Source organism: Urocampus carinirostris, chromosome 6 (genome assembly GCF_059441175.1).
Source record: "Urocampus carinirostris isolate Australia breed hairy pipefish chromosome 6, RoL_Ucar_1.0, whole genome shotgun sequence".
Classification (NCBI taxonomy): domain Eukaryota; kingdom Metazoa; phylum Chordata; class Actinopteri; order Syngnathiformes; family Syngnathidae; genus Urocampus; species Urocampus carinirostris.
Window position 1 is genome coordinate 20,471,674 of NC_142354.1, and position 19,483 is coordinate 20,491,156.

Below are 19,483 nucleotides of genomic sequence, written 5' to 3' on the forward strand. Positions count from 1 at the left end.
ACCTTTTTTCACCAAGCTTCTTGGCAATTGCTCCGTAGCCTTTTCCAGCCTTGTAGAGGTGTACAGTTTTGTCTCTAGTGTCTTTGGACAGCTTTTTGGTCTTCACAAAGTTCGAGTCTTACTGATTGCATTTATTGAGCTAACAACCTCAGACAGGTGAACCTGATTCAGGATGATACGTGGAATACAGGTGGACTTCAAATGGGCGAACAGGGTCAGAATTCTAGGTGATACACAAGTGTTTAAATACTTATTTGCAGCCTTATCACACAAATAAATTGTTACAAAAACATGCATTGTGATTTCTGGATTTTTCTTTTTAGTTTATCTCTCACAGTGAAGATGCACCAACGATGAAAATTTCAGACCCCTCCTTGATTTCTAAGTGGGAGAAATAGCAAAATAGCAGGGTGGTCAAATACTTATTTTCTTCACTGTAAATCAGCCGAGAATAAAAACCTATTTCTGTGTATTTAAACTCAGATTACTCGATGTGAGTGACTATTTCCATTCAAGACAAAACTACAGCGTGTTTTCAAAAGATACGAAGAACAAAACCATCCATATTCTCAAAGGTTCAAGAACAGCATTCATTTTACTTTGGGTATGCCTTTGATTGGGATTTTAGGCAAAGTTTAAAGGATTGTTAAAAGGGTTCAATTTACAGCTTTTAATCAGGTGTGCTCTGTACTCCAGAATTTACAATAATTTTAAATTAACACATTCAAGGTTGATATTAAGAGAGAGTTTACCTAGAGTGAAGTTGGGAGGCTGGAAGCGAACGCAGCGCAGACCCGTCAAAATGGGCGGCGCCTTCCCTTCTGGACCCAGTAGACCGTGCACGGCCATTTCGTAGGCTTCTTGGGACTGCATGTCGGCGTTGGTGTGTCTTGAAAAGGACAACCGAATTCTATGTGTGCAAAATTTGCAAATAATAAGAAAGAAGAGTTAACATACGCAAGTAAGGCCTTCTGATTTGCTCCCTGCAGCATAGCCAAAACTCTTTCCAGCTTTTCTTGCGTGATGTGATCTGTCGGGCAGAAGAGGTTTCATGATCATTAAATCAAAATGTATAGTACAGAACTTTTCAGGCATCAAATTACAACTCAAATTGCTGGATAATAACATTCAATATGCAAGAAAAAAAATCCCCTTCATCTTCACAGAACAACCCGGGACAGCAAATACACAAACACACACCATGTATAAAATAAAATTATGGAAAGGCAAATACTCATGGTGAGAGAGGGACCTGAGGGAGGCTCATCCACACTGATAGGAATGGCAGCAGATGGCCGCAGGAAGGATTTCGAGCCAGCTAACCACACACTACCAGTGCGGAGGCCCTCCCATTGAGGATACACTGAAATTAGGAATAAACATTAACGAAGTAGAACATAAAAATGTGAACTCTAATACAGTAAAAAGGTTAAAACTAAAAAGAATCGAACCAAATTAAAAACCATATTCATGACAGGTGAGGTCGAGACAGTTCAGTTAAACTGTTTTAACGTCTTTTACAGAGTCATCAACAGAGCCCAGCATATTACTGGCTGCTCTTTGCCCAGTCAGGAGTACATTGCCATCTTACAATACCGCAGCAGAGTAGGGTGGTCCTTATTTTTCGACTTTTAAAATTTCATGCTCTGACCCCTTCAATATGTTCCAATATATACAAAACTTAATTAGGCAAAGTTTAATCAAAATCAAAGGATATTTAGAGGTCGCTCAAGGCCTCTGAAATTTTGGTATGAAAAATAAGGATTTTTCGCACATTATATCAGACCTAGTGTACAAAGTTACTTGTAACTTTTCTTGTGTTACAATTATAAGCAATGGACTGAAATTGGATGTTCTAAAACGCCGTACACATAGGGTTAAGATTTCCGTTTTTTCTCGAAAATTGCCAAAATTTTACCATTTTGGGAAATTTCAAAGTCGTTGAGCTACCTCTAAATATTATCCAAATTGTTCAAAATTGCACACAGTGTGTTTTTATCGATATAAGAACATATGCGGGGGGTCAGAGCCCAATATTTCAAAAAAAATTTTTTCGACCCCCATTAAGGACCACCCTACGGCAGAGGCAACAACAATATAAAGGACTCATCTCACCCAGGCTACTACTTGTTGCCATCTGGTAGGCACGATAGGTTCCTTAAGAACAAGGACGAACAGGTTTATGGACTGTTTCTTCCCCATGGCTTCATGTTACGTTGTTATCAATAACTATAAAGCTTCGAAACATTTTTCAGAAGTCTTTAAAGATCCATGTGATCACATCATAGGCGCCGCCGCAAGCGGCAGCCTTTCTAGCTGCTACGTTTTACTTCGCTCTTTTTGTGATTTATTGTTTAAAGTGTCTGCTTCTATCTTCAGTGCTTTTTGTCCCTTTTGACAACTACTCTTTGGATTACTTTCTATCCTATCGTTATGGGTTTTCAGGCACAAAAATGCGTTTATTCGCGCAATCAACTCCTTGCCCTGAAGAATTATCGTGCCGGTGTGATGAGGGGGCCCTATCATGGATGCAGAGCCGGAGCTAAGGTGAAGGCTAAGCGGCTAGCGACGTTATAAGCCTTCGGTACTGTCCGTAATCATGGTAATTGTGAACTCTACCAAATAAGACCGAAGAACTGGCTGTGCTGGTGAAAAACATCAAAGCGTACAGGAAGTGCAGTTTGGTGTGTTTCACGGAAACGTGGCTCAAGTCTAGCATCCCGAACGCTTACGTAGAGCTACCCGGCTTCAGCGCTGTTAGGGCAGACAGAGACACAAAAGCCTGCGGGAAGCCGAGAGGAGTAGGACTCGCTATCTACGTGAACACGAGGTGGTGTAACCCTGGGCACAAAGCTTTCCATCTGCTGCAGGGAAGTTGGACTTTTGGCCTAGCGTGCGATCCACTCCGCTGTTGCTAAACTACAACACAGCACCCCGAAGCCATCCTGTTAACAACAAAAGGATACTGCTGGAAGTGTGAATTTCCCTATGGGGATGAATAAAGTATATTTATCCATGTTTTCCAATTCCCTTAATAATTAAAAAATATGTATAAAAAGTTAAGAGTGAAAGACCCCTTAATTGTAATGCCATACTTTTCAACTATTTAAGAATATTAAGCAACTATGCAAAACAAAATGAGTACATAGCCAATTACATTACCTAAAGATGACTTTGAAGTTTTACATAATCATTGTTTATTTTCATTGATGTACCCCGGGGAAATATTTCAGCTCACTAAATTTCTACCTCTTGATTCACTTTGACATTGTACACTGAAATAGGGTGGCATATTCTATCTAAGAAAAAAGACATATCTTTAAAACAAGCAAAATAATCTGATTAAAATAATCCACCATCTTAGAAAATTTTAAGGATAGTTTCCCCAGATATTTTAATAAAGATACAAATAAAGTATAATAAGCAAACTAACATTCCGTATGGACAACCTTTTTACAGTTTGAAATCAAGTGCTTTGACTTTGTATTGATGCTACTTCAATTTTAATATCTAAAGTACCCTGTGCCTTTGAGTACCCCAAGGAGTACTAACGACCCCATACAACAACAAATCGTCTACAGTACTCAGGTTTTCAGTGTAATATGAGTTACACTCTTGGTATGTGAGCGCCCTCCGAAATAGTAGCTTCCCAAATACTGTTCAATTCAGTTTGATGCTATTCCTACTGCATTACCTTATATCTATATAATCGTCTAATTCTTAACTTTAGTCATTATTTCCTTTGCAATACATCTCAGTGCACACTACTGAAGTATGGGTTTGCGCCCCCAGACGCTTGTTTATGTAACGGGTATTTACAATGATACATAAGAAATGCTTTGAGGATTAAAACTTGTAGAACAAACCCTACCTCAGTATTTTTTTCATAACCTGAAATGAGTTTTTTGTGTGTGTAGCTTTTCTCATATAAATATAACTTTAAAATGTTTGAAGAGCACAGATGATGGGTGAAGTAAAAGCAATCATAAAACACAAAACCGAGCCAAATGCAAACATAATTGAGTGACTGAGGTTCACTTGTACAACAATAATACATATACTGTTTTTGTGTAAATGTTTTATTTCGTACCGTATGTGCTTCTTTCCACAACCCGCCCCTTGTGGGAGAAATCGTCTGTCGCAGTCCCAAATTCACCCTCTATTGTATAATCCTGGGGAAAAAAAGCAAAATAATTCAGAATACAGCTAGGTTCACACAGCGGGGACCCGACCTGTATCCGATCTGTTAAAGTCTGAACTGCACAAATCCGCTTTTTTCACACCAGACCCAGGCCCCTTTCATACGTGGTCCTAAATCCCATTCATATCTCATCTTTTGGAATGCAACTTCTGAGTAGCAAAGGCGCATTCATCACACCTGCACATCATCGATAAGTGGCAGTGGTCACTATTCTGCCTTCAACCAGGCGGGGGGAAGCTGAGAATTCAACAACCACGGTGGACGAAAGTGTCATGATTTTACACATTCACGAAGGATGAACACTAGTTTATTTTGTAACTCACGGAAAAACCAACATCCCATTCCAAACAACTGAATTCCTAACATGTTGCATGACGTCACTGCTGTGAGCAGCAGTGGCGCTCAATGATAAAGCAATAGTGTCCTCTTGTGGTAGTTACCAATACTTACATTTAAATCACGCAACACGGACAGCATTCAATGGGTGGGAAAGCGAGGTGTAGATTAATCAAATATTTGGGGGGAGGGACAATGCTCCGCCTTTAACATCCATGAGTACTTCCGCAAACATGGGTGCATGGAGTGAGACTTCACGTGTCCTCTTCTGGGCATGCAGAACATTTGTAGCGTTTACACCGGAGATCACCGTATACAAGTCGTATTGAGTTTTGAAATGTAAATGATCCCACCGAAACATCGGATTTCACCCAGAAATTGAAATTGAGCATGAAGCTCAGCCGTGTGAACCCAGCCGGGGAGACAATGACGACGTTTACATTCAGGCAAAAAAAAACAAAAACAATTGGAAACAGATATTGGAATTCTGGAGTAACCCGAATGATATGTTAGCATGCCTAGAGACAAGCAAAAAAACTGTAAACATGTTTTTTTGGGAGTATTCCGATTACAAGGGCGAAAACAAGAGAGACATTTTATGCTAAGAAACATGATTTCTGCATTAACTTTTCACTATAAGAAAGGATAATTTTGTTCATATGGCTCACTAAATTCATTATCTTGCTTGTTTCCTGGCCTTCAAAAGTAAGCCGCGTCCTATTTGTAAACAACATGTTCTCGTATGTGAATGGCCAAAAGCTAGACTAACACTATATATGAATGGGTAAAACTGAAATTCACTATACATAGATGGATACATGCGTGGGATTTTTGCCGATTTGTAGACAACATGTTCTCGTATGTGAATGGCCAAAAGCTAGACTAACATTATACAGGGATCAGAATGGAGATTTTCATTTTCAGCTGAAATAGCCAGGGTCCAGGAATACAGCAGGGCGGAGCCCCCCCCCCTGATTCTGATCCCTGATTATATATGAATGGGTAAAACTGAAATTCACTCTACATAGATGGATACATGAGTGGGATTTTTGCCGTGGGAGTTGGAAAGAAATTTGTCTCTAGTACTCAAAGTCCCACAGAGCTTGTATGCTGCATTATGGATATGGAAAATGAAAGGACTAACCCAAACATTGCAATCATAATACTAGCAGTTGGACTAAAACCATTAAGTGACAGTGTGTCTTCTAGTGGGAAAAAAAAAACCAATGTTGAAATAAGCCTTTATACAAACGTGAATTTCTTAAGATACTTGCATGTCGAGAATTTTGCAGTTATTTGACATAAAATGAGCCTCACTTAGAGGGAGCGGAAAATTGTATGCCATCTTGCTGCTACGAGTACCCAAAAACATTAAAGGTTGGGGGGGGAATACATACATAAGGGTGTTTTTTGGTCACTTTGAGTCTATGAAGTTTGCATTTTTCCCTGTGAATTTTAGCACTTTTGTTCGGTAGGTGTGGGCGATACTTGGAATTTTGGTATCAATCCAATCCAAGAAAACACAAGGTAGTATCGATCAAAATCAATATTTTTGGCTTGGAAATGTAAAAGATCATTAAAAAATGGACCTCCCCTTTGAGTTAGTTAGTATGTTTTTAAACATATAATAAATAAATGTAATTGTCATAAACATAGTACAAATATTTTAGGCACAAAAAAAGTTTTATGTTTTACTAAATAACTACAATGCAAACTTTAGCAGTAAAAAATATACAAAATAAAAATTGAACCACAACTGTTCAGAACAAAAGTCAAGAGACAACCCCCAAAAAGCGGCAATACAATAAAGTATCAATCCCAGGACAACAGTATCGATATTTGAATCAATCCGCCCACCCTTAGTTTTTCAGTAGCACACCACCATACAGCGTCATCAGTCGAAAAATACACACTGTCCCTTTTGATAGGTCAGCCTTACATAATCTGAATACTAGCAATATCTTATCATTTATTCGGATTATTGCCTGCATGTAAACATACTCACTTGTGTGTATTTTACACGATGATGCTTTCTAAGATTAAATGAGTTTAAACCAGAAGAGCTTACCCTTGTGACTTTCATGTAGTTAAGGTCATCTAGAGCTCTGTTTCCATTCCCAACCCCGATCACTATATAAAATCAGATAATATAAACATCAAAACATTGTTTCTGCCCCACAAGTGTTTGACAGTGTCAAGATTATACATACCCAGCACACCAGAGGAACACGTATCCAAACGATGCCCGACACCAACTCGAATATGCTGAAATTCGGGACCAGTGACTGAAATAATACATTTGATTTAGTTTTTCTGGGCTGATTCGATAATATTGTAAAGCAACGATTTTATATTCTTTTTAGTATTTACCAGTGTTGGGAGTAAAGCATTACAAAGAAATGCTGTCCTGGAACGCGATCGCGTTTCTCTGTAACGAGTACTGTAACGCGTTAATACAACGCTCAACTGTCATTACAACACAGTGCGTTATTTTGCTACTTTGTAAAAGCACACCATGAATTGTTGTGTTTTTTTGACAGTTACTCCTTCGCTCACAAAGTAATGTTCAGTCCTAAATCCATCACACAAAGCTGAATTTGACAGTTACAGTGCCACACTCTTGAGCAGAGTACGATGACCCGTAATTTCTCACTACTGATATTCTCCCCAACGTATATACTTCCATCCAAATGGTATTTATAACTACATAATAAATTTCGTTGTGTTTCACCGTTAGAAAATGGTAGGCAGCGCGTAGAGAGGGGGCGTAGTTTATACAGGAACAACTAAATGTGGCAAACGTAAGTACAGAATTGAGGGTGAAGGAATGATGAACTTTGCTCTTATTCGTAAGTTTATTTTTGCAATACACCACGCCTGGATAATAAAAAAGGAGACCGAAATTTTCAAGTATCAAGTCATGTTTATTTGTATAGCCCTCAATCACAAAATGTCTCAAAGGGCTGTACAGACTACTATTACACCACCCCCTGATCTAAATCCTGAATGAGGGCAAGGAAAAACTCAAAAACATATTTATTACAAAGTTAAGCACACAGTAGAATGGGACACTAGCCTTGTCATTAATAGTGAAATATTCCTTAAACCGCACGACTTTCACCTGATTAAATCTATTTTGTTTTGTAAACAGGAACGAAAGTTGGGCTTGATGTGATCTTCAGCGGTGGCATTCTTGAGAATCTTCTCATAAGCTGGAATTGATGTTTCCTGTCTCCTATTGTGTATCCCACTCAAAAAAGTAAAGTTATAGACCCAATATTGACGCTTAAAGCCACTTCAGATGATATATCCATCCATTATCTGCACTGCTTATCCTCAGGGTCGCGGGGGTGGTGGAGCCCATCCCAGCTATCTTAGGGCAGTGGGCAGGGGACACCCTGAACCGGTTACCAGTCAGTCACAGGGCACACAGAGACACACAACTCACTCACTCATTCACACTTAGGGACAATTTAGACCGGCCAATTAACCAGACATGCATGCTTTTGGAATGTAGAGGAAACAGTGTGCCCGAAGGAAACCTAGCAAACTCCACACTGTGAGGCTGCGGTAGCTGGACTTGAACCCTGAACCTCAGTACCATGGGGCTGAGCTCTATCCACCGAGCCGCCCTCAGATCATATTTTTTTTTATATATATATAAATAAATAAGCCACAAAAAGTTAAATAATTATGACTAAATAAGAGAATAAGTTATAAATGAAGAAATTATACTATCATGACTAAATATAAGCACTTAAAGTATTCCAATATAACAACACCATCTATGTAGCTTTCCGTCTGTCTGTCTGTCTATTTATGTAGACATATTTTTCTGTGATCACCATTGCTTGCAGGCAGGAGCAGAGGGGTTAGCGCAGAGGTCCCAGGTTCAAATCCAGCTACCCTGTGTGGATTTTGCATGTTCTCCCCGTGCACTCTGGTGTCCTCCCACATTCCAAAGACATGCATGGCAGGTCAACTGGTGTCTCCTAATTGACGTTAGGTGTAAATGAGCCTGTGAATGATTCTACAGTATGTCTTCTTGAGCCCTGTGACTGGTTTGCAACCAGTTCACAGTGTCCCCTGCCTGAAGTGGGCTGAAAACAAAAGACTAATCGGATATGGAGTGTCGCAGTTAGTTTGTAAGCTCTCAAAATTGTAGGAGTCAAGAAATATGTTTTCTTCTAAATGTTTTATTATGTGGTTATTTTAAAGAAGTTTTGAGGGTTGGCTTCAATGTGAGTTTGTATGGTAACGCGTGGGTGTCACCAATCTAGGGTGCAACACAATTACTTTTCAAACGAAGTAACTAGTAACTGTAAATAATTCCTTTATTCAGTAACTCAACCAACACTGGTACAGTACTCACATACCCAAAGGGTGTTGGGACAAGACCGGAACGGAGACTGCAGTCAGGACTTTGGGAGTCTGTATGTCACTGCACATTGATGGCAGAAACCGGATCTGTTTAGGAAGAGGTGGCGAAGGCAAAGCATCCAAGCCTGTAGAAGATTAGGGTGTATTTATCCATTTGTTCCTGTTTTAGTTATTGAAACAAAACAAGATGCAGAGAACTGACCTTTCAGGAGCTTGGTCTCGATAGCGTTCCTCACAAGATTCCAGTGAACGCCAGCAGGTTTGTAGACACAAAACATTCCTTCTAACCGCCGGAAAAATCGAATTGCAGGAGTTGCCATTATGTCGTATTTATATTAGTAACTATATAGTTTAAGAAAATAATATGGTTGAGGAAGCGAGCGGGCGCATTTTGTACATGCGCAGTGACTACGGGTGTACGGTGACGGACAGCGCCTCCTGCAGTACTGGTTGTTACACTACTCACGAAATCTCGCGATATCTGCTTCTGCGCTACTGTTTCGAAGCAAGTTAGAAGTCGCATTTACGACTGCAAACTACGTTTAAATAACATTCACAACAGCCTCAAGCAAGGTAAGATACTATATAATATTATGTAATATGAATATAATTTTCACAAAACGAAATGTGCATCGAGGAGCGCCTTAACCTTGTCTTGATTTGTGCACGGTCGCTGATGTTATACAGCGCGAGAACCTTAACGAATTACAGTTTAGTTGACCTGATTGGCAGATTCGCCAATAGAGCAAATGCGTACGAACATTCTCTTTGGAGAATTTTAAACAAATGCTGTGCTGCATTGACACGGACATGGCAATGAAATTTCAGCAATGATTAAAAATTCTGCAATTATATCGTTATTGAAACCCTGTCGGCGATCGCTTGTAAGGAGGATATGACGAATGTGCGAGACGAGTAAATCCAATGAACCGTCAAAATAATGTACCTGCATCTTAGTTAAGACTTGGGGTAGAAATATGGACAAATATAAACACTATTTTGCGATTTTTGTGCTGTTTTTTCAGAAATGTTTTTCTATTTAGTGTTGGACCAATGTGCTTTAGAAACATTTGTAAAATAAAGTGTGATGTCGTTTTTTGTTCAGCAGGGGGCAGCGTAATTCAATGACACCAATAAAAGCGACCACCTAAATATGGTTTGGTTTAAAAATATTGGAGCGTTTGTTGATTATTTTCAAAGTAAAAATATGAAACGTTATCATTAAAAGTTTACACATCGCTTTAGGATTTTAATTCAAGAACCGCTCTGCGTGTTCCCACGCTCCACTTTAATTGAATTGCTGCTAGATCACAATAAACACATTCAGAATTTTAGGGCCCTGCAATAGTTGCTCAGTTCCGTGATTCAGTCGTTATACCATCATTCTCTGCCCATTAGTCACCGTCTAGACTAAAAAATTCCCCCAACAACAATGTCCTCCCTCATCCTTCGTTTTCATATTGACGTTTTAAAACGTCATGTCAGGAAATGTCATCATTCAGCTATGTGTGACTGCCAAGTGTTTGCAGGATTCTATAAGGATTGATAGTTTATGTTATCTAAAATGTTTTTTTTTAGATCAAGCCCTGACAGGTGCGATGAGAGTGCCGCTGCGTTGGGTGCTTTGGGATGTGAAAGACACCCTGCTGAGGGTTCGGTCCTCAGTGGGTGAGCAGTACTGCGACGAGGCCAAACGAATGGGTCTGAAACTCGCGCGTGCCGATGTGGAGGCCGCTTTCCAGCAGGCTTATCGTCAGCATTCAAGACAATTCCCGAACTACGGCATCGCTTGGGGAATGAACGGAAAGTCTTGGTGGATGGCGGTGGTAAAGGAAACATTTTCCCAGTGCGGAGTTCAAGACCCTGCCATCCTGGATCCAATGGCCCTAAACCTATACCAGAACTTCAACAATGCAGAGAACTGGGAGGTAAATTACACAACTTCACTTCAATATTCTTTTTGGTACCGTTTCATCTTGCTGTCCAAATGTTGACATTGTGAGACAAAAAAAGACACCCAACAAACGTAAATGGTCTGTTTTTATATACCGTAAATTCCGAACTATAAGCCGCTACTTTTTTCCCCAAACGTTCAACCCTGCGGCTTATTCAGTGATGCGGCCAAGTTATGTAATTTTTCTAACAGCCGCCAGCGGCGCTCGAGTTCAAGGCACAGGACGCAGCTTACAAGCTAAACGCAATCGAACAGTCCGATAAAGAAGGAAACAGAGCTACTGCACGCAAATTTTACCTTGCGAGCATGTTGCTAGCGTGTTTTTGAAAAAGGGAGCGTGGGGCGACGTTTATATGATTATAAGTCTCTTTCCCATACTAAAGGAGGACAACTTTGATGACGACATTTATAGGGAGGAAGATGAGATCGTTTTACCGTGATTTCTATATGTACGGTATGTTTTTTTTAACAGACACTTTAACCGTATTGAGAGCGTCTTGTTAGTAGCGTTTTGCTACCCTTCACAGGCACGGTTTGGGATGAAAGTTATAATATTATTATTAAAGCTTTGAAAACTCTCTCGGTGTACCGTCTTTCTTTGTAAATATGTGTAACCATTTATAATATGTATTTGCAACTGTATATTTTTGTAATGTATTTATTTGTATTTATTTTGGACACTTATTCTGATAAGTCTTGCACTGACCAATTAAAAAGAAGGGGCGTAACAGACGCGGGCTGACGGGAAGTGGGGACCGGTAAAGGTGAGTGTTTGTGGACACGGCAGACAAAGGTGGATATATATTTTTCCCACCCTTACCTTTGGAAATATACACTTTTTTTCCTTGGATTACTTTTAACGGGACCCGGACTGTGCAGGTCTGAATCAAATCTTAACTACCAGTATCATTTTCCGTTCATTTTGCCGGCTGTGGTTTTTAAACTGTGTACTTTATGTTCAGTTAAAATCGCGGGACTCAAAGTAGGGTTTGGGTTAATTTTGTGATTGTGTTACATGTTTTAATGTGGGCGCATGCGGCTTATACACAGGTTTGGCTTGTGTAAGTACAAAAGCGGTAATCCTCTTAAAATGTGGTGGGTGCGGCTTATAATCAGGTGCGCTTTATAGTCCGGATTTTACGGTAATGCTTTTCAAGTCAATGAAGACCCCTGAAGCGCTTCACAATGTGCTTCACACTTACCGATTCACACACACTCACAAGTAAAGTAGTACCTCTTTACCATAGCTTTATTTGTTCCAGGATAATGCTCATAGCTCTATTTAATTGTTTAATGAGCAAATGTTCCCAATATGAAATAGTTAAAAACTAATTGTTGCGTTCATGTCTTCTCAAATGTCAAAAGAATCCAAGTGAACCCTGATTCGATATATGCAGTGGAGGAAAAGGGTGGGGGGTTGCAAGGAGGAGGGACTGAGATCCTGCATGACTGACAAATTCTAAGTTTTCGCTGTGTCCTATAAACTTTTTGAGCAGGTCAAATTGTGATTGCGGTATAAGTATCAATCTCGTCTTGCCCATTTCAGCTCTAATCCGGATGGTCTCAATCGCTAGTAGAAGACGACAACGTCATCAGATTGCTAATATTACTGCTGTACTCTATATAGTCTGTCTTCCTCGGAGTAAATAATTGTTGTGTTTTTAAGGTTTATTACTGTTTAACAAGAGGATTTGCAACCACTAATTTCGGGAGCAATTGGCTGAGGTCGACAGGTATGAGATCGAGAGACTGATACAAGATTGAAGTTACTGCAACTTTAAAAAAATGTACATTTTCTCTATGTTGTAGTTTGCATGTGCTGACTGGAGCCAGCTGATACTGGCAATGAGCAGTCACGAGCAGTCTCCAATGGTAGCCTCCGGAACTGCTCATGGCCTAGATTTTCCTTCTTACAGCGAGCAAGATTTTTGTTACAAATAAAACATATATTTATCGAAAGGTACCACTGTATTGTGAATTCTGGATTACAAGCCGCTTCTTTTTTTGCTTCATTTTCCCCTGAAAAACGTGAAAAATGCAGTTCAAACTGTTCAACTTTTTTTCTGTAAATTGCTGTGGGATGTGGAATAACAGTTAGCAGATCAAAAATAGTAGTTTGGATCCCTCCGTAGTCACTGATCTTTAAAAGGCTACAACAGAGCAGCTGATATGTTCTTCGAGTACCACTACAGTACTCTAAATTAAATAGATTGCGTTGCATTGAGCCTACTCTCCAACCTACCCTAAATTCCAGACTACAAGCAGCAACGTTTTTGGTTTATTTTCATCACTGTAGCTTTATATATGGCAAGGCATATATTTTCATTTCCTTTTTCCGTGGCGGGAACAAGGAAAATGCCGAGCTGCTCATTTCCACAACGCATGCGCTCTCAATACAAAACACCGGATGGACGTATGGTAACATTTATGACACCCTTCGAAAGAAATAAGTCCATGTTATTGCCAACATCATTCTTATACAGAGACCTCTCGCTACTTCACATTTTCGCTGGTTCACTCCCTTGCGGATATTTAGGTTAATTGCCTTTATTGTCATTGATATCAATGTATCGTGCATTGTGTTCCCTAATAGACAGCAGACAGCGTGGAACAGATTAGAGCGGGCACTCTGTGTTGGGTGGGTGTGATTGTCTGTGTGGGTGACTGGTAGGCTGCTGTATGCTGTCAGTCAAACAAGCCGGTTTGGGCATGCGCAGTCAACATCCCAAAAGAAAAACAAAATGGAAAGGATACTGGCTGCTAGCTTATAGTGGCTTGTTACATTGAAAATAAAGTCATCAATTAAATCAGTCTCTAAGGAAAGTCAGAAGAACGCAAAGAAATGCTGTTTACCAGCGGTGCTGCGTGGATTGTTATTGCGTCCGGGAATCGACTGAGGGGGCATCAGAAGGCCAGCAATAGCCTAGCCGCAGGTTCTACTGCTAAGCTAATACGAAGAGGTGGGTAGAGTGGCAAAACATTTTACTCAAGTAAAAGTACTGTTACTTCAGTATTATATGACTCAAGTAGAATTAAAAAGTATTTATCCAAACAATTGCTTGAGTAAAAGTCAAAAATAAAGTAGCTGGTGAAAAAAACTACAAGTACTCAGTAACTGTAGCAACGTTTTTTTAAAACAACTATTCTAACAGACCATAAAATCATCAAAATCCATCAAATCAATCCTGTATTACATTCAATCTAATAACAGATTAAATTAATCAATGTAAATTCCAGTACAGTGGTGGACAGGGCTTATGTGTTGAAGTGGGGGCTCTTCGCTCCTACCTGAAGTTGTGCGTGCTTTTGATGAATGTCCTCCAATTTCATTTTAATATTGTATAATTACAATAAAACCATTCATTTTACTGCAAGTATATTGTTTTTGTCATTTGTAGATCTATTGTCATTATGTTACAGTCGAATAACTCTCAAGACGGTAATGACGTCATCTCGAGGTAAGTTTGCCCCTTGGGGGCTTTAATGAAGAATGCTAAAAAAGGCATGACAGGTTGAAGCCAAAAGCTTCTAAGCGACTTGTCCTCAAATTAACCTTGGATATTTCTTCTATGAATAATTTAAACAAATCATAGCTTACATCATTATAACAACCATTGGTTAATTCATCTAGAAATTAGCACATTATTTGATTCACAATATATAGTTTACAGTGCAGTGTGAGGGTTTTTTCTTTTCCCATCCTTCTCCTTACTCTCAGTCTCTTTTTTTGTTTGACATTTTGTTCAACATTGTGTCCATTCTGAATTATTTTGATATCTTTCTTTCATTTCACTCATCGGTTCTCTAGTTTCATGTATTGATTCAATCCTTCCACGGATGATTTTATCAAGTTTATGTTGACAGCTTTCCTTGCTTTGGACATTTTCTGTTGTAAGTTGTTCTAAACGTTTGTTAGGAAAAAAAATTAAGTGATAGCACAAGAGAGTGAAAAGGGGGAAAAAATTGCGGTGCAAGTGTGAGAAGCATCCTTTCTCGTGAGAGTCCGAAAGAAATGAAGTCCTCAATTTATACATCTGGATAAAACATCAGTGGAAGTTATTTATCAAAAAACGCTAAGCTTCTTGTTCCGCATCACTGGCGTCAGTGTCAGGTCGCTGAGATTTTCTTTAATCCTTAAGGAACGATGACAAGTGAATGCAGTTTGATCCGTAACCGTGGCAACCACCAATCAACAACACAAATGTGATGTGTTGCAATCTAGTTCTGTTCGCCATAGTATGGTTGCCCTGGTGCTGTCGTCTAAATATATAGAGCTCACTTTTTACATGGTGCAGTTGTCATTCACGTTTTTTTAGAGCAGTAGTAAATATGTACTCTTCTTTGTAATAGCCATCTTGAATGATCACACGTGACGTAAACAACTAAGAGCAGAACTGAAAAATGAAGCAGCAAATAAACAGCGCCACTGTTGGCGTTATGCAGGTTAAGGCATCGATGCCAAATTCCCAAAAACAAAATTAATTTTCGGTCTTAAATTTGAGCACGCGGCTGTCAATCAGGTGCATTTCATAGCCCGGAATTTTAACAGTTGAATGGTGTCCTTATATTTGAGGTTTTTCCCGACTCGAAGACAACTCTGCAGAGCTGCGCCTCACTCGGACTGCGACTGGGTGTGGTCTCCAACTTCGACAACCGCCTGGGCGCCATCTTACAAGGCTGCGGGCTACTTTCACACTTCGACTTTCTTATCACGTCGGAGGCAGCAGGTGTCGCGAAGCCACATGCGGCCATCTTTGAGAAGGCATTGCTGAAGTGCGGCGTGCCCCCGGCCAGCGTAGCGCACATCGGGGACCATTACCAGAACGATTATCTGGCGTCACGCTCGCTCGGGATCCACGGCTTCCTTTTAGATCGGGACCAAAATCCAGAGCGATGGGACGTTCCGGAGAAGTATCGGATTTCATTGCTTGAAGAATTGCCAACACGACTCAAACGGCACATGGATGAATGTTCCTGATTGTCTTTCTTTTATCTTTACCTTGATAGTATGTCTACATCCGGTGTGTCAAACTCATTTACATCAACATTGGCGCCTGATGTAACCACTGTATTTTCCAGACTATAAAGTGCACCTAAAAACCCCCAAATTGGCCAGAAATTTGAAAGTGGGCCTTATAATCCCGTTTGATTTATATACCAGAAAATACAGTGGATACAATTGGAAATACATAGTAACAATTAAGTGATACTCAATTCGCTAACTGTTCTGCCTTTGAGAAACATATAGAGGGGTCTTCGACTGCCCTCTTGTGGTTATCATGTTAATTGTTGCCAAAAGAAAACAAAAGAAGTAAATTTCCCTGCGGGGATGAATAAAGTATCTATCTATCTATCTATCATCTAGAAGCGCATAACTTATGACTGCAGATCAGATGCCAACTTTCGAATGCTCTTTGCAAATCCTCTTCTGTTGTTGCTTTGGACAAAATAAATTAATAGAATTTTTGTTTATGGCAACGTTTTGTACAAGATTACGTACTCTTGTTTGAACTGTTATTAAATGATACTGCATCAGTAACTGTTCTGCCTTTGAGAAACATGGAGTAACTAGGGGTTATGTTAATAGTTCGTAGCTAAAATTAATTTTGGTGGTGAAACCAGTTGTCATAATGTTAATATATGTTTTATGGAATAATTCATTTTAATTTGAATGTATTTCTTATGCGACCTTTGCTCTTACTGAAATGCGCCCTGTAGCTCACTGCAACATCCATCCATCCGTTATCTGCACCGCTTATCCTCAGTATGGTCGCGAGTGGGCTGGAGCACATCCCAGCTATTTTCGGGCAGTGGGCATTGGACATCCTGAACTGGTTGCCAGCCAGTCACAGGACACACAGAGACACTCACTCACTCATTCACACCTAGGGACAATTTGGACCGATCAATTAACCTGGCATGCATGTTTTTGGAATGTGGGAGGAAACCGGAGTGCCTGAGGAAACCCATGCAAGCACGGGGAGAACATGCAAACTCCGCAAGGGAAGGCCGGTAGCTAGATTTGATGCCATGACTGCTAACCACTCAGCTGCCATGCTGCCCCCAGTGCAACATATATATGAAAAATATATCAAAAAAACTTTTTTGTGGGTGCACCTCATAATTCTGGTGCGCCTTATAATGCGATGAATACGGTAAATGTAACCCAATAGTATGTAATTGAATTTACTACTCCCCGTTTCAAATTAAATTAAATATTACTCAAGTCAAACATTACGGTTGCATCGAAAAAATGTAGCTATACATACTGGTATCTTATAAATGAAACTAAAATATTTTGGATATTTATCAATTCCACTTATTGGCATTGATACGGAAATCACTGGCGTTTAGTGACGCTGATCAGACACATCTTAGGTATTGTCGTCAACTGGCATTGTGGGAAATGTAGTTTTTGGTCAAAGCATTCTTGATCCACTTATTTTATAGACACTCAGACATTCTCATCTATCGCGGGCAATCTAAAACAATGTTTTGATTGTGAACCATGGGTTTGACACATGTGTTCTACAGCATTCAGTTTAAGGGTCATGTATAGAAGAGCGACGAAAATGCTAAAATTCATAAAATGAATTCATGGGAAAATTAAAAACCAAACACTCAGGAGTAATAAAAATGCCCTCCAAAGAAGTGAAAATTCCCAAAATATAAATGTGGCAATGAATACAAAAATGAATGTTTAAATGAAAAAATATCATTATATAAATAAATGATAAAATAAACTCATTTTTCATTTAAACGGACCGTGTGTGTTATTTGACCACTAGTTGTCACTGTATGGAGTAGTGCAACCAGAAAGGCAATCAGCCAGTTTTCCATTAGAACCAGAACTTAAATACTTTAATAAGAAATGGCTCGGGGAAGGACCATCAGAAAAGATTTTGAATTTTGCATGATAGACATTTTATCTGTACAGTCCTCTCATGTTCTCCCTGCAAGTTCAAAATTAAATTATTCATTATTTCCTTATTTTGAGTGTCCACAAAACGATAAACTTATCACAAGGACACACGCAAGGACTGCAGCTTATGTTCTTTTACGCTTTAGCAGTGAGAGCGAAGCGCTTCCTCAACCCTAATAGCCCTGAAAATACGCGCATTTGAAGCCATCTGGTCCGAAGCTGATAACGCGAGTTTCGGACTGGGAGGATCAATCGCAGGGAAAAGAGCCTCTTACGAGGAATCGAGATTGTAACCAGTCCAAGATCACATTTGAGAAGGTCCAAGGAGACACCCCGCGGCTTGCAGAGACAACCTACGAGCGTCAAAATGTGACAACCGGTGCAAAAAAACTTTCGTTTTTCCCACCTGAAATTTTAACTCTTGACATTTGTATGCTAACGGCCGGCTATTGTAGCTCACTGTGGAAGAGCTGCTTAATTCAAAGCTGATTTGGAAGCTCAGCCAGACGGCTCTAAAAGGCTCCACAGAGATCCAATTGTGTCATAATGGGATTGAAAAAAAGAAGTGGAAAGCGCCAGAGTGCTGAAGGAAGAGACACAGTTATAAAAGAACACGTTTGTGCAATTGTACAATAATAGCAAACTAGACACTTTTTGTTTGTGGACCAATAAGAAAAAAAAAGTTAGAGATCTGGATATGGACAATTCTTTGTTCATTTTTCCTCTACGTGCATTTGAGGCAATACGGAGTGTACTACTTTGCGGTAATCGGCAGCTAATACATTCTGAAAGACATCCAGGAGATGCTATCGGTACTGAAACAACTCCTTAAAGGGACAATGTATTATTTGACAACTAGATATTCTATATTACACGCTACAGTGGGTATTTGTATATTGTATTCTTTTTGCTTTATTATTGTATTGTTCTCAGCTCAGGGATGCTGCTGGAAATGTGAATTTCCCTCCGGGGATGAATAAAGTATCTATCTATCTAGATGTTGATGCGTGGTGTAGGGCACATATGTGTCAGAGGTGTGTCCTAACAACCCCGACATGATTATGGTAACATAATCCAGGAAGCATTGTGTACAGGGAAATAAACACGCTATTTATTGGAGAAAGTGTTCTTTTCCATTAATATATGCAAGCAAAATGGGCCAGGGCAGATAGAAAATTGGATTGGCCTGCTTAGAGTGGTTGCTGGTTGGGAGCTGCACTACCCAAAAAGTAGGTGTTGCTTGATTTTATTGGTATTAATTGGGGTGCCTTGACACAAAACCTAGGTAAAGACACTCGCGGAGGCGTAAAGTACAACTGATTCAATTTTTACGAAAAATGGTTCAGCCATTTTGGTGCCTATAAGTCACATACAATTACACGCACACACACAACAAGATTTCTAAAGTAGTTAACATGGGTTTTTTTCTTCTGAATTAAATAATATTTTTCAAAATATGTCAACTGAGTGACTGAAATAATTTGTTTTTTGTTTCCTTGAAAGTCAATCTAGCCCACTTTTGCTGAAATAGAAAATATAGGCTACTGATGGTCCCTGAATAATAGCGACCATCATTGCCAAGAAACCTTTTAGCATCCATCTTCTCAATTAAAGAAATTGGAAAATTGACAATGAGTTCACTTAATACTCTGCAGAAAAAAATCATGATTTTAAGTAGTGAGCATACTAG

The 19,483-nt window shown here is 39.6% G+C and overlaps 2 protein-coding genes across 4 annotated transcripts in view; one reads left to right on the top strand and one right to left on the bottom strand.

Annotated features, from left to right (window-relative positions):
* The window catches only part of trub2 (TruB pseudouridine (psi) synthase family member 2), a 14,795-nt gene extending 5,069 nt beyond the window's left edge, over window positions 1-9,726 (bottom strand). Inside the window, exons 1-7 of the mRNA XM_088338176.1 lie at window positions 9,120-9,726; window positions 8,914-9,042; window positions 6,748-6,822; window positions 6,606-6,667; window positions 4,091-4,172; window positions 958-1,030; window positions 753-889 (exon numbers count right to left, since the gene is read on the bottom strand). Coding sequence (XP_088194302.1) covers window positions 753-889; window positions 958-1,030; window positions 4,091-4,172; window positions 6,606-6,667; window positions 6,748-6,822; window positions 8,914-9,042; window positions 9,120-9,237 — 676 coding nt within the window. The 5' untranslated portion in view covers window positions 9,238-9,726. The remainder of the gene's footprint in view (window positions 1-752; window positions 890-957; window positions 1,031-4,090; window positions 4,173-6,605; window positions 6,668-6,747; window positions 6,823-8,913; window positions 9,043-9,119) is intronic.
* hdhd3 (haloacid dehalogenase-like hydrolase domain containing 3) overlaps window positions 1-17,635 on the top strand; it is a 20,704-nt gene extending 3,069 nt beyond the window's left edge. Inside the window, exons 2-4 of one of the 3 annotated variants that reach the window (XM_088338179.1) lie at window positions 9,087-9,176; window positions 10,496-10,845; window positions 15,445-17,635. In XM_088338179.1, the coding sequence (XP_088194305.1) occupies window positions 10,516-10,845; window positions 15,445-15,849 (735 nt within the window). In that variant the 5' untranslated portion in view covers window positions 9,087-9,176; window positions 10,496-10,515 and the 3' untranslated portion in view covers window positions 15,850-17,635. Of the gene's footprint in view, window positions 1-9,086; window positions 9,491-10,495; window positions 10,846-15,444 lie in introns of those variants that run through there. The other 2 variants (XM_088338177.1, XM_088338178.1) reach the window with 2 other exon arrangements.
* Window positions 17,636-19,483: the final 1,848 nt, after the last annotated feature.